The sequence below is a fragment of the Hemicordylus capensis genome, chromosome 3 (genome assembly GCF_027244095.1).
Source record: "Hemicordylus capensis ecotype Gifberg chromosome 3, rHemCap1.1.pri, whole genome shotgun sequence".
Lineage (NCBI taxonomy): Eukaryota > Metazoa > Chordata > Lepidosauria > Squamata > Cordylidae > Hemicordylus > Hemicordylus capensis.
Genome location: NC_069659.1, coordinates 45267174 through 45282263, shown reverse-complemented (window position 1 = coordinate 45282263; position 15090 = coordinate 45267174). Strand labels below are relative to the sequence as shown.

The window sequence follows — 15090 nt, the reverse complement described above, 5'->3', positions numbered from 1 at the left end:
TTTATGAATAGAACTTTATCTCATTCACACAAAATGCCAACAAGATGGTGACATGGCACCCAATACACATAACACATTGTGGCAGGACAGAGCCTCTCTCAGGAGCTTAAAACAAGTCAGGACCAGTGTTTCCTCTAAGGCATGTAGGTGTGTGGGCGCTCACAAGTTTTTTGATGTCTGCTCAGTTAGTTTTAGATCTTTCTCAGGTTGAATCAAGAAGGCCCCACTCTGAATGCACACGCACACACACACATACTGCCTTGATACTGCTGCCCAAAGCAACCAATAAACTACGTGAATTCAAAAATTATCTATATAAACATAAGAACTTAAAGAATAATCAATATAATAAATGATGTATTATTCTAAATGTACATATAATCAATAACGGTTTGTCTATCCAAATACTGAAGAATGTGCACACACCATCAAAAAATACTACACATAAAAGATGTTCAATACATAGTAAATATGCATATTTCAAGAGGGAATCATATAGGTGCAATGTCCACTATATGGACTAAATAACAATGTCCATCCACCTATATGTAATGAGGTAAACACTTCTCAAATGTCATCTGAAGCTCATGGAGATGATTTTGGTGCAAGTCATATAATTAGTCCTTGAAAAACTGTCCAGATTCCAGTGATTTTCGCTGAAGCTTCTTCATGAAGGACTTATATGCTCTTTAATCATTCTTTATGGTAACATTATACCATGGAGGTAAAATGTTTCATCAGGAAGATTGACATTGTTATTTAGTCCATATAGTAGACATTGCACCTATATGATTTCCTCTTGAAATATGCATATTTACTATGTATGGAACATCTTTTATGTGTAGTATTTTTGGATGGCTTGTGGCACATTCCTCAGTATTTGGATATACAAACCTTTATTGCTTATATGTACATTTAGAATAATACATCATTTATTATATCGATCATTCTTTGTTCTTATGTTTATATAGATAATTTTTGAATTCACATGGTTTATTGGTTGTTTTTGGCTTTTCATTACATGTGTGGCCCCTCTTTTATCTGTGCTATTGATACTTCTGCCCAGCACAAAACTCATTCCCCACACGGATGAAAAAAATGAGAAACAACACTGGTCAGGACTGCACAAAATACAAGAATGTACCTACACTGTGGAAAGGGTGTTTTTATTACAATACAACACATAATAAAACATTTCACCTGTTGAAAGAAGTGCCATTTGATTAGCCACAAGCTGCTGCTGCAGGAGGCCATTCTGATGGTAGTGGGGAGTTTGTGGCAGTTTCTCAATGCAAGCAAAATAGTGATGGGGTGACAATCAAGTAGTAAATGCTTCTGACTGCCAAATCTAAAACACAGATAATGTTCAGTCTTTCCTGAACATCACCTGGTCTTTACAGGCTCAGAACTGAAAGTGACTCCATGGGGGGTGTGGGCAAAGATGGGCAAACATCCCCTCAGAAATGTAGTTGCCCGCCTCACCTCCCCCTGATTTCTGTTTCAGAAACCTAACATGTGGGACACAGCTTGCCCACCCAGAAATACACTTTGCCCTTCTTGGCACCCCTCAATTTTTTCTTCTGGTATCAGTGGTGGATTAACTGAGTAGGCATTTGCCTATGGCAGCCCCTCCTCAAATTTTGCCGCCCCTCTCTGTGGGCAACGGCTGCTGCAGCAAGGGTAGGGTGGGCGAGGAGCAATTCCTCTCCCTTTTACCTTTTTTAAAAAATGCAAACCTTTATTGTTTAAGGTAAAAGGGCAGCAAAAGCCTTTTTGCCTATGGGTAGCAAAAAGCTTAATCCGCCCCTGCTGGTGCTGCCACTGACCAGAATTCATCACAATGAGTGGGCCTTCCAGCCCTAAATAACTATATATTCAGAACATAAGTGAAAGCATATAATATGAAAGTTCTGTCATCCCAAAACAAGATTGTATCACTGTTTCTTGCTAAAAAGCATATCACTACATATTAGCTGCAGGGTTTCATGCACCTTCCTTTCTTGGAACCTCCGGAGTATTATAAATTTGGAATTAATTTTGAATGTAATTAATCTCTAGTATGGAACTTTTCATCCTGATGCAGATTTATACTTTATCATTAATGGCTTCAACTATAAATACAGCACGCCATGGAATTTTCTTCTTTTAAAAACATATTATTATTATTATTATTATTATTATTATTATTATTATTATTATTATCATTATTATTATTATTATTACATTTATATCCCGCTCTTCCTCCAAGGAGCCCAGAGTGGTGTACTACATACTTGAGTTTCTCTTTCACAACAACCCTGTGAAGTAGGTTAGGCTGAGAGAGAAGAGACTGGCCCAGAGTCACCCAGCTAGTTTTTTTTATGGCTGAACTCGGGTCTCCCCGGTCCTAGTCCAGCACTCTAACCACTACACCATGCTGGCTCCAAACTATAAACAGCAGGCTGGAGTTTTGAACTCTTGTTACTTAAGAATTACTAAAATAATTATTAGTCCTCAAACTCTCTATTAAATAGCTTCAAGAGGTCAAACTATTATCCTAAGTATAGAGCTAAGTATTATTCGAAGTATAGACTAATATTTATCTCTGACTGGCATCATCTTCTGAACTCACTTGATAATAAAAATGCATATTACATTGTCAGAATGGACTCTCTTTACGCTTGTTTTGTAGGTAGGTTTTCTGCTGTAATTGCAGAAACTGCACATGCATATATGCATTTACAAAGACGTGTGACTATGCATGCGTATGAGTAAGAGGTAATCAAATAGCCTAGTTTTGATGGAATTAGTTTAGCACAACTGAGCTACACATCAATAAACAGATTACTTTGTGTCACATGTTCCTTCCCTTTGATCAGTATGATGATGCTTGGACTGCAATCCTAAATATACAGTTAGTTGGGAGCAAGGGCAGCTCCCCTATTTAAGAGTGCTACAGGAAATATTAGTGTTTCACTAGCACTTCCCACAAACACACACAGCACTTGTACATTAATCTTTAAGAGTCTGTGTAACAGGGAATCCAGTCAGTTTCCCCAGAAATGCACACAGGCATTGAAAGGTGTGCTTATATATGTATATGACACATTACATGGGCATACCCTAAATTCCACTGAAATCAATATGACATAAATACCAGAGAGAAAGGCACACTGAGTTGCTCAGAAGACCACTGATCTCAGATGAAGTGTTCATGCTCAGGACCACAGCCAGAATAAAGTATGGTGCATGTTTGCATGAAATAATAAGGAGAATGTAGAATAATGACTAAAACTAATTAAAAAAAGAAAGAAAAACAATATTTTTGAAGTGATAGTCAGAGCTTACCTGTGCTTTCAAAATTCTACATGGTAAAATTTTATACAGTATATATGTTAAAATGGACATAAGTAATCACCAAAACCTAACAGAGGAAATACTTTATAGAGTGAGAAGTAAACCACATTCTGCTGTTTGAGTGCCAAATAACCCATGAAAAAGCAATATTTTTAGCAGAAGGAACTAGGTATTTCTCAGGGAAGGGGAGCAATGTAGATGTATCCCCAACAAACTTCATTCCCTGAGCTGCAATTCTCACCTATAAGACAGGGGGCAGCACTTGAGTTTACCCTCAAACAGATGGTTTAAGCACTTTGCCATTTATAAAAATGACACAAAAACCTTACTGCTATGCAAAAGCATGAATGGGGCTTCTGAAACAAGGCAAGCTAGCTTATTGCTCTAAAGAACTCCAGAAGTGTTGTGTGTGCAATTCTCCTTGAAAGAAACTGTTTACAAGCACTCTTGCATATTGTATTTTTAAAAGTATAATAGAAAAATACTGCCAAATAGAAGAGTCATCAGAAATCAGTAGCTAAATATCTCCTAAGGGGTACCATGGGGAATAGTGCTTATTTTGCCATAAGATGTAAAATGTTCTCAAGTGGTTAAGACTTGGACCAAGAAGCCAAGAAAATGCCATCTATTCATTCCAGTGCAGACCTGAAATGCTGAGTGCCTCTACTTCCTGTTGTATAATGTAAATACAAACTATTTTAGCTCTCCTCCAAGAGACCTTGTGAACAGCATCCTTGAACATACATTTGTTCTCCAAACAGCTAAGGGATTTTGGACAGAATGCAGTCACCTTGTATGCCAGGAACTGGGGAAAGGTAAGGCAGAATGCAGGTACAACAGACCAGTCCAACTAACACTTGATGGTCAATAACGAGGATAACCAAGAGTTTCTGTTTCTACCTCTTTCTCACACAGCACAGATCTATGTATGCTTACTCAGAAGTAAGTCCAATTAAATTTAATGGGATTTATTCTCATGTTTCTCTCCAAATTGCAAGCTTAAAGTAGGAAAAGTGCCCTATTGCTTCAAAGTGATGCAACATGAATTGTCCAACCCTAAGCAGGCTAGAAGTGTGAGCACTGTGAGATCTTCCCCTCAGGGGATGGAGCTGCTCTGGGAAGAGCATCTATGTTCCAAGTTCCCTCCCTGGCAGCATCTCCAAGACAGGACAAGATTTATTTATTTTAAAATAGGACATGATTTTTTAATTGAACCAACAAACTACCAAAGCATACAGTACGTTGCCAAAGCACAATTATATACAAAATGGTTGTTTGTACATGATATATCTACAAAGATTTACACACAAGGATTTGGAAACCCACAAGGTTATGAAGTATATGCAGATAGTACTGTAACTCGGGGGTGGGGGATTTCAAGGCACATCAGGTAATCGGGGGGGGGGGTTACGTCCGACGTCCATTTCCACAATTTGTCCCATTGCTGTTTAGAAGAGATACTCTTGTCTTTTTGCACATAACCATACAAACCTTTCCAGAAGAGATTTACTGTCTCATCTGCATGAACCTCTTGGTCACGTCTTCCCTCCCTATTCCTATGCAGGAGCATTGCATAAATGACATACAGGTTTACTAACCTGATTACGAGAAGGGGAACGTTCCAATTCCCTAGTATGAGGCCACCCGTTCCATCCCATCTCCTTGAAGGTTTCTTTCTGGGACCTCAAAAGGAGGTTCTATCACTCAAACCTGAGCTTAGTTCTTCCCAAGTCTGTTTTTCCAAATCAGGCCACTCTAACAGCTTGCTTACTCCCTGCCACACTCTTTTGGCTACCACACACTCTTTTAAGAAATGTGAGTGGGTTTCCCTGAATGTTTTACCTAGCTTACTAGCTTTCTGTTTGCAAGTGATTTTAGGGCACTCTTGATGGTCCTCTGGGAGCCATGGCTTAGCCGCATTAAGTGGTAGTACTTGATGGTATAAGCACCACCTTGTTTCCCATAAATGGAAAGGGACTTTTTTCTCCTTAAAGACAGCGATAGGGTGATCGGGTTGCAACAAGTACTGTGAAGTGCGGTGTTTGTAGCGTTTGCATTCTAAATCAGGTTTTAAGAAAACCACTTCTAGAATCTCTCCATAAATTGTTTTCCTTAGCTGCTTACCTGAGGAGGATCCTTTAAATAGATCCGGTTCAACCTTCCATTTTTTAAGTGTGAATAACAAATCTCTCAAGCAGTCCAGGTGTTCTCTTTTTAATACTTGTGTGATATCACCATTGAAAGATCCTTTCCCCCACCATGCTATGCCCCATGCTGACTTGCGCCAACGCAGAGTGAAAAGCGAGACCTAGGTTTTTTGCAGGAGGTTGGACATATTATGGACATTCACGAAAATCCAGTTTCCAAAATTGTAGGACATGAATTCAGTTACAAAATAGGGTTGCAGGGCAGGTAGGGCTAGGCCTCCCCGCTCAACCTCCTTAAATGCTACCGCACAGGCCAAAGGGAAGGACGCTGTGTGCCATACTAGATGGAAGATCTGGCTTTCAACTCTCCGAAGGAGATCGAGCGGTGGGGGGGGGGGGATAGACTACAGCCAGGTTATGCACCGGGGGTATCAGGTAAGTCCGGATGTAAACCGCTCTCTGGTACATGGCGAGTCTCCATTTTTTCCACATGGTGATTTTAAGCATTGCTTTTTCTTCCCAATCTGTCCAATTTTCTCCTCAGGCTTTTTCCTTAATCCCATATTCGATCCCCAAAATGTTTACTGTATCTACCCACTTCATTTTGGACTCTGGGGCCCCTTCGCTTTTACATTCAGAGATGGGTAGGCACGGGATTTGCTGGCATCCGGGGTCCATTTTAACAAATACACTTTTGTCAGCATTTAATTCTGAGCCCGAGATCTTGCCATATTCCCAGAAGAGGTCTAGTATTACAGAGATTTCATTTTCATTCGATAACAGTAATGTAACATCATCGGCATGAGCTACAAATTTTACCCTAAATTCAGTATGAGGTTCTGAGTGGACAGGTGGTTCGGCTATCCCATCACTCTCCCTCCTCCTCCCTCCCGGGAAGATCTCGTAGGGCGGAGGGATAGAGACCGAGAGTCCTTGCAGATGGGGTTCTCTCTGAATCCTGATCAGGATTGGATCCAGGGCAAAAACATAAAGTAATGGGCTCAGTGGGTATCCTTGGTGGACACCCGAATGAAAATGATCGGGTCGCCCCGCCATCCATTAATCTGTGGTGTCACCTTTGCATTCGTATACAGCAGCTGTATCCAAGTCACGAATAGGGGTGGTATACCTTTAGCTTTCAACAATGTCCACAGATAATTGTGGTTCACTTTGTCAAAGGCCTTAACTTGATCCAATAAGAGGAGGTGACCTTTCTAACTTTCATTCTGTATAGAGTAAAAAAGTTCTCTCAGCAGACACAATGAGTCTGTCATCTTTCTTCCCAAGATAGCGCTTGTCGGCAAGCTGTGGACCAATTTAGGGGCCACTTTCGCCAATCTATTATTTAGGATTTTGGCAAAGATTCTGTAATCGATATTTGTGAGGGTTATCGGTCTCCAGTTTTGTGGTAACGTGGTGTCACCTTTCTTAGGGTAAAAAATTAAGAGGCCATCCCCAAAGGACCTATTTAAATGCCCATTGTCTAGGACAAAATTAAATAATTTTACTAAAACTGGTAGTAGCTGGTCTGCGTAAATCTTATAGAAAGGCCATGTCAGACCATCAGGCCCCGGGGCCGATGTGTTCTTTCCCACTGAGATAACTGCTCTGACCTCTTCTATCGTTAAAGGATGGGTCAAAGAGCTTTTTCCCCCCTCAGTGAGGGAATAGCTGAGACCATATTCATTCAGACTGCAGAACCTATCTAGATAGGATTGAATGTCCTTTACAGAAATATCCTTCAATGCATACAAGTTTGTATAAAACTGGGCCATGATCTTTAACATATTGTGGGGGTCGGCCATTAGTGGGCTACTTCCATCCAATCACAGGCCTTGGAATGTCAAACTAGATGCATGCATCTTGTCCTTTGCCCACTCCCTCTTTTCAACTACAGACCCTTTGAAGCGATACCGCTTATTTTCTAAACACCTGTGCCGCAGCTCATTTTGAAATGTCCTGACTGTCTCTTTGTAGCGGCGGCATGATTCCACATCAAAGGCTTCTCCCCTGTTCATCTTAGCAACAATCCTCAGATGTTGGGTGATCACTTTCTGATAATTTTTGACCCCTATATTATATGTCCGGCTGGTCACTGCCCTAGTACGGCAGCCCACCCTCTTTTTAAGTGTCTCCCAGGCTCCCAAAAGATCGTCTTCTGCCTCTAATAGCCAAGGGGTCTGTCGCCTCAGTTCTGATAAAAGGACACCTTTGAGATATTCATCACTTAACATTTTTGGGTGTAATCACCACAAGGGCTTACCATGTGGAATTACCTCAGAGAGATTACAAATAAATCCCAAAGCCGCATGGTCTGACCATGGGGTAAGTACTAGTTTACACCTGTAGACTTCAAAAGAAGGGGGAGCCCAGAATCTATCTAGCCGGCTAGCTGATCTCGGGTGGTAATATGTAAATTTGACTCCGGTTTTAAATTTATGTCTATACTGCAATTTAAAGTTCTCTTCGTGACAGATTGGGGGAAAATCCAAATCATTATATACCCCCAAGGCCTTATCATCTAAACCCAGAGTCTCACTCAGAAAACACTGGAGAGCTTTTTCCTCATTTGTTAGAGAGGGACTTGAGGGGGAGACTGGGAGGCCTCCCAAAAAGGCTTTCCTGTCGCTCAGTTGGGCTCTGTTATTAAAATCCCCCACGATCAGGTGGCGCTTGGTGTCACAAATATCTTTTAGTTTAGCCCAAAGAGCCTTCCTAAGGTGTGATTGTACCGGGGCATATATGGCGCAGAGTCTAAAGGCTCAGTTGAGCCTTAGAGTGGTTGCTCAGTAGGGCTGAGAGAGATTCCTGCCTGCAACCTTGGAAAAGCCGCTGCCAGTCTGTGTAGACAATGCTGAACTAGATAGACCAATGGTCTGACTCAGTATATGGTGGCTTCCTATGTTCCTGTGTTCCTATGAGGTCCCAGTAGTTCCTACTGTACATATGCTGATCCACCAACAATCAACACAGCACTTAAAGAGGACCCCAGATTAAATTTCTAATGTAGACAAATACACATATAAGCATCATATAAAACCTGACACAGGACAATGTACTTGATATATGTATAGCGCTGCACAACTTTGGCCCTCCAGCTGTTGTTGGACTACAACTCTCATCATCCCCAGCCACAGTGGCCAATTGCCAGAGATGATGGGAGGTGCAGACCAACATCTGCAGAAAAGCCAAAATTGTGGAGTCCTAGTGTAGAATAAGTACTAGCCACTTTGTGGAATGGGACACCCCAACTCTAATGTGTGAAGAATACCATCTTCTCCTCGGCAAGCAATGCCTGAGCTAACAAGAGTAACTTATACTTACCTTTAGTATTTTCTCTTTCTTCAATTCTATCTGAAAAGGAGGGATTCGGGTAATTTTGATAATTTCTTTTAATGGAAGCATCTTTGTTTATGTCTGCCTTTTCCCTCCTTTGGATGCAAGATAGCATAAAATATTCTCATACACTTACTCAGTGCATCTGTTGAAAGCTGGATTGTGTCCTATTCTGCTAGCAATTGGATCTGTTTATCCAAATTGTCACTGCTTAGAGAACAAATCTAGACACTTTGGATACATCTGAAGCCTAGATGTGGCATACAGATCCCGCTGTCATTCTGAATGCAATGGTTTATAATTAGAAAATTTTGGACCAAAAAAAAAGAGAACATGTAATTATTTTTGCTACTGATATAGACATTGAGAGAGTGGCTTGCACAGACAAAAGGAAGCATAAATCTGTTTCGCTGTACTGTGATGAATAACTGTTGAGAAGTCTTTGATACAAGTGAATAGAAAATGTTTCCTTTTTAAAAATAGATGGTACAAATATCTACCAATGGGAAATGCAATCCTCAAATCATTGTCAATGCAAGTGCCACCCATTTGAGCAGAACCTGAAACACTTCTCATTTCTTGTACACTGAATGAACCTTTCAAAATCAATATGAGAACAGTATCTCACCAAATGTAATAGTACTTCATTTCGAGCTTTCATTCCAGCATTCCGCTGTGACTTTACTCTGATTTGGATTCTACTCCAGGGTGTACAGTTCTTTCCTCTGGCCCAAAGAGGAACTTTTGCATAATGCATTTTCAGAACAATAAATGCATAATGGTTGCAATCTCGAGCCTGCCCTCTTGTTATGGGGATACTGCATTTCCCACCAATGCATGAGCATTGGGAAAATGTGATACTTTCCCCAGATAGCACCTCCCTTATTCCCATGGTATTGTAGTTGCTATCTGTAATGCCACTGCATGAGTGTGATAAACCAGAATCTACGATGTCATCAGCAATGTGACACAACTTCCTTTTGTCGTCCCCCCCAACCTTTTTCATGCCCATATCATTATGGGGAATACCTGGTAGTATATTTTCCTACAGTGCAACCCTAGTACTAAAAGTCCTCATCCAGTGCTAATTTGGGGAGCAGGGGGAGAGAGAGAGATTGAAGCAAACATAAGGTTCCCCACAACTTTCACTGCCCTCCATTATTTTGGGATCTTTAAATTCCCACCTCCCCCCACCACCAATACTAGCTGAGTGCTTCTCTACAGTGCACTGCAAAGCCATTCCATTTACCAAAAAAGGGGAAAGTTGCAAACACAACAGTTATTTCCCATACCACCTGATCTTCACAGGCAACAAGGTATTCATGATGTGGGCTTTTTTATCAGGGCTTGTTGGCGCATTATGCTATTTATAGAAGGAGCACCCTTCTTTTGGCCATACAGAAACCTCCATCACTATGTCCACAACAGAGGAGAGAAAATCTTGTGATCACATAAGGGCCGACAGTGCCATTGCTTGTTTTGAAAGGAGCTTGCAGCAGAAGTATCATAGGAACATAGGAACATAGGAAGCTGCCATATACTGAGTCAGACCATTGGTCTATCTAGCTCAGTATTGTCTTCACAGACTGGCAGTGGCTTCTCCATGGTTGCGGCAGGAATCTCTCTCAGCCCTATCTTGGAGGAGCCAGGGAGGGAACTTGGAACCTTCTGCTCTTCCCAGAGCAGCTCCATCTCCTGAGGGGAAGATCTCATAGTGCTCACACTTCTAGTCTCCCTTTCATATGCAACCAGGGCAGACCCTGCTTAGCTAAGGGGACAAGTCATGCTTGCTACCACAAGACTAGCTCTCCTCTCCGTTGATCACGGATCAACGTCTTATTCAGACATTATGTTGTATAGGTATACAGATGTCTGTACACTTGTACAATTTTTGTGTGAATGACTGTATCTGCATTCATTTAAAAAGTGAACTAGGTACAGATCCCTTGAATGCATAGTGTGACAAAAAGTGTACCATTGTACCTATGTTTAGCATAGTATGTGTACAGATCTGTACCTGGGTATACTGTACACTTCTTGAACAAGTGTTCAATATAATAGCCCTATTCAGACATTGAAGTCATTCACAGAATTAAAAACTGTGTTCTACTTGGGTTTGGGAGCTGTGTGTGTTCCCAGTTTTCAGTTGTGTGGAAACAAGGCTGTGAGAAAACAAAGTAGGAGGAAAACCTGGGTAGCTTTTCCTCCTACCTTGCTTCCACACAATCACTTCTACTAGGTTTTCTTCTTGCCTTGCTTCCATACAACCAAATGGGAACACACAGAGCTCCCAAACCCAGGTAGAACAGTTTTTGATTGTGTGAATGAACTTATTATTTTGTGCAAGTGTAAAGATGCCTGTATGGTTGTACATGCGTTTGTGTGAATGTCTGTACCTGTGTTCATTTTAAAAGTGGGTACAGGCTCCTGAAACACTTAGTACAGATAGGATGTGTACTGCTATACCTATGTTCAACATAAAGTGTGAATAACTGTACCCATGTACACTTTTCACTTGTATGAATGTTCAGTATAACATCTGAATTGGACTAATGTCTGAATGTCTCAGCTTTAACTTATAGTTCAGTGATGCTTCAGAATAGGCTTGGGATTGAAAAAGATCTGCAACACTTTAGCCCTAGTTGCACATTATGTTCAATGCTCTTATGAGTGTACTGTGTACACAGGTACAGATTCACACATAATGTTGAACACAGGCACAGCTATCTGCACCATGCTTATGAGGGCCTGTACCCAGGTTCACTTTTTTAAATGAACTGAGGTATAATCATTATATAAGTATAATTTACACAAAGACACATACGAATGCACAGACATCTGGACATACAACATAATGTTTGAATGAGACTTTTGTGGCAGCTCATCAAATAGTGAGGAGGTAGGAGGAATTGAAATGTAACTGACGCATATCAAGATTAGGAAAATTTAGCTGAGGTTCAACCATGAGTATGATTTGCCAATATTGTAGAGGGATGCACAATTGCTTAAGAAAAGCCCAAACTGGCAACAGTAGAGCAAAGAGTGCTGCAGATCCGAAGTAAGGTGCATTGTCAGAGGCACAAAACAAATTGCAATGCAGCTGGTGAAGTTATGCATCTGGACCTAAGCAGCAGGAGCATCATCCCTTCAGTCTCAAGCTTCAGTGGCACAGAGTCCCCTACCAACACACCACATGCTGGGGTAAGTGAATCACATAATTCAAAAACAAAAGTCACCCAACAACAAACCTTCTGTTTACTAAAACTTACAATGTGACTTGAAAGACTGCACCACAATGAGGTCTTTCTCATCCTTCACTTATTAAAGTTATTCAGTTTTTCCCCTCTGCAGTTTGATACTTCACTGATATAACAAATTGACATGGTGAATGTTATTTAATATTTGAATGATATCTTGGCAAAAGGTGAGGCACAAATTTATGATAAGATAAATGAATAAATGTAGCCAAACACACAACAGCAAAACTTATCCCTGCATTTCTGCAAAGTGCTAAAACTTGAGGAAAAGAAGCAACTACTGAGCAATTAGTTCATCACAAGTATTAATAGAAAGTACTGAAATGAGGATCATGAAAACAAATGAAAACTATGGCTCTTTCCAGTTTTGGTAGCTGAGCCAAGATAAAGATTACACCCCAATCCTAAACACACTTCCAATTAAATTCCATTGATTTAAATGAGATTTACTCCCACGTACTTAGAATTTCAGCTCTACGTGCAGCTCAGTTAATGACTGTTCTACAAATGCATTAACAATCAATCAGCATATGGAAACCATACTTCCAATCCAAACTGAAACTCATCTTTATGCCCCATGCAAATGTCAATGTATTGCTAGTACATTGCAAAGCACATCTGTTATCATCACACCTTACTGCAATTCTATATATATTTCTGACCTCTATGACTTCAAACTATTAAATTTGTTATAAATGGTTGGGTCCTCTCCATCTCATCAAGGATACAGGAATTGATGCCCATATCTACAGATCACACCTCAATTCTCTTGAAACATTAGGACCTGTGATTATTTCAGTTTTAATTAAGATTGTGCCAAAATAGTTACTCTATTATATGAAAACCGTTTGGGTTTTTTTGCTTGTACGTGCCAAATAATAAATTGAAACAATTAATATAAAAGCAGTAAATAAGCCAACGTAAAAAGACCAAATCTGGCCCCCAAATTTAGTATCTGTGTGATGTTATTATCATCAAATAGGTTTTTAATCCTCCTGTTCTTCTGGTAGAGAAAGTTCTCCTACAACAAACTTTTCTGCATGCTTTCACAGGAAGCAGTGTGCAACGCAGTATCAGAAAGTTAAAGGAACTTCAGCACATAGGATTGGGCCAAGCAAAGTACAAATGCAGTATTAAGAAGATAGTATTGAAAATGAAAAATGCATATTATAGTTAATAAAATGGTGACAGTTATGTGGGAGAAATCCTTCATTTTTAAAGGTGACACTAACATGTAACATGCAACTAGGAATTGAACCTCTGAATTTTTACCTCTTTTAATAGAACAACCAAAAGTAATACTCCAAGAAGTTAAAAGCAATTTTCTTTATAAGAAAAACGAGACAGAACATATATTTTGTACATAATCACCCTGCCCAAAGTGCTTCTGAAAACAAAGGACGAAAACAGGCACTTTCCATGCCTTTTAAAAATAACATCTTCTCCAACCTTTATACCTCTGCATTACAAAATATTACAGGAGGAAGTAATACATTTCCAGCTCCCTATAATAAAAGCACCACCTCCAGCCACTGTTCCTTAAAGGTCACAGAATAAGACAGGACTTTTTATTCCGCAAAAAACAAAAAGCAAATGTAGACATTTTCCCCCTTCTTCTTTCTTGCACCATTTCGCCTCCGCTGAGTGGGGAAACGCGATGTCTAATTATTCTTCACGGGAATCGGGGCGCTCAGGGCGACCTTTCCTGGGAAGAGAGGGAGAGACGTGCTCTCTTTCGCTGGGACCTAATAGCGACTTGCATGGGTCAGCAACAGCCATCTACGAGGAGCGCCGCCCAACAGCACCTGGGCTGGGGCTGCTGCTGCTCTGCCCTCACCAGAGCGCCAGCATCGCTCCCTGCCGGGCATCAAAGTTAGGAGTTCGAATCCGACCAGGGGAAGGAGGCAGCAGGCAGCCCTCCGAGATGGGCGTCCCATGCCGCGCCAAGTGCTGCTCCTGCTCCTCCTCCCTGCCCAGTGCCCCCCGCGTCGCCCTTCCCAGGCTCTCCTTACCTCGCAGAGATAACAGCGCTGCTAGAGGGGCCACCCAAAGCCCCCAGCCCGATGAGCCTTTGCAAGTCATGCCGAGCACGGAGAAGAGCGGCGCGGGCACCTCGGGCGGCAGCAGCGGCCGGCGGCGCTTCCGCGGCAGCCCGCCTCTGGCCGCCAAAGTCCAGCCGAAGCCCGCCAGCCCCCCCTCGAGGGGCGCCAGGTGCGAGCTCCGCAGCCCGGCCAAGCGGAGCTCCGAGCCGGGGCGGCTCCCGCTGCAGCAGCGAGCCGCTCCGGCTCCTCCCGCTGCAGCAGCTGCTGCTGTCCCGGGACCGCCCGCTTGCTTGCACCGCCCGCTCCCCGGGAGGCTCTGGCGCTCCGGAGCCCCAGCAGCCCGGGGATGCAGCCAGCCTTCCAGCCGGCCCGAGAGCGCAGCCTGGCGGCCCCACCGAGCTGCGGCAGCAGAGGAGCAGCAGCCTGCCTTGGGCCACCTCACTCACACACACACTCGCCAGCCGCCCAACTGGCTCCTGCTTCCCGGGCTGGGGAGAGGGGCGGAGGGCTGGACTCTTTGTCCAGCGCCGCTGAGGGAGAGACAAGCGACCAACTCCCGGCCCGAGCCTCACAAAAAAGGCGGGCTACTTTCGCCGCCGCTTCGCCCTAGGGTCAAAAGGTTCAAAGCTCCGGCCTGCCCGTGCCTCCTGCTGCAGCCCCCAGCCCGCCTGAGGCGCCTGACTTCTGCCTTCAGTCAGAAAACAGCACAAATATATGTTCTTCTTCTTGTGATCACTGCATGGAACGGAGAGCATGCTTTTACTCCCATCTCCTGCTCTCCACAGACTCTGTCCACTGTTAGAAACAAAGCGCTGAAGTTGGGACGGCTTCGCTGGCTTGGGAGTCCTCTCCTCTTGGAAGGGTGGCCAGGACGACAACCCAGCAGGATCCTAGTTGGCAATGATTCAGACTGGATGCTGGGGCAAACGACGCTAGGTCTGTTGTGTAGTTATGTGTACTCTGCCTCCAGAG

The 15090-nt window shown here is 42.5% G+C and overlaps 1 protein-coding gene across 2 annotated transcripts in view; it reads right to left on the bottom strand.

Annotated features, from left to right (window-relative positions):
• IGSF11 (immunoglobulin superfamily member 11) overlaps nucleotides 1–14567 on the bottom strand; it is a 294806-nt gene extending 280239 nt beyond the window's left edge. The window contains exon 1 of one of the 2 annotated variants that reach the window (XM_053311633.1): nucleotides 14089–14567. Coding sequence is in view for 1 of the 2 variants with exons in the window: in XM_053311634.1 (XP_053167609.1) it covers nucleotides 14089–14158 (70 nt within the window). In the remaining variant the exon portion in view is untranslated. The remainder of the gene's footprint in view (nucleotides 1–14088) is intronic. The other variant, XM_053311634.1, reaches the window with a different exon arrangement.
• Between the last annotated feature and the right edge of the window lie 523 nt (nucleotides 14568–15090).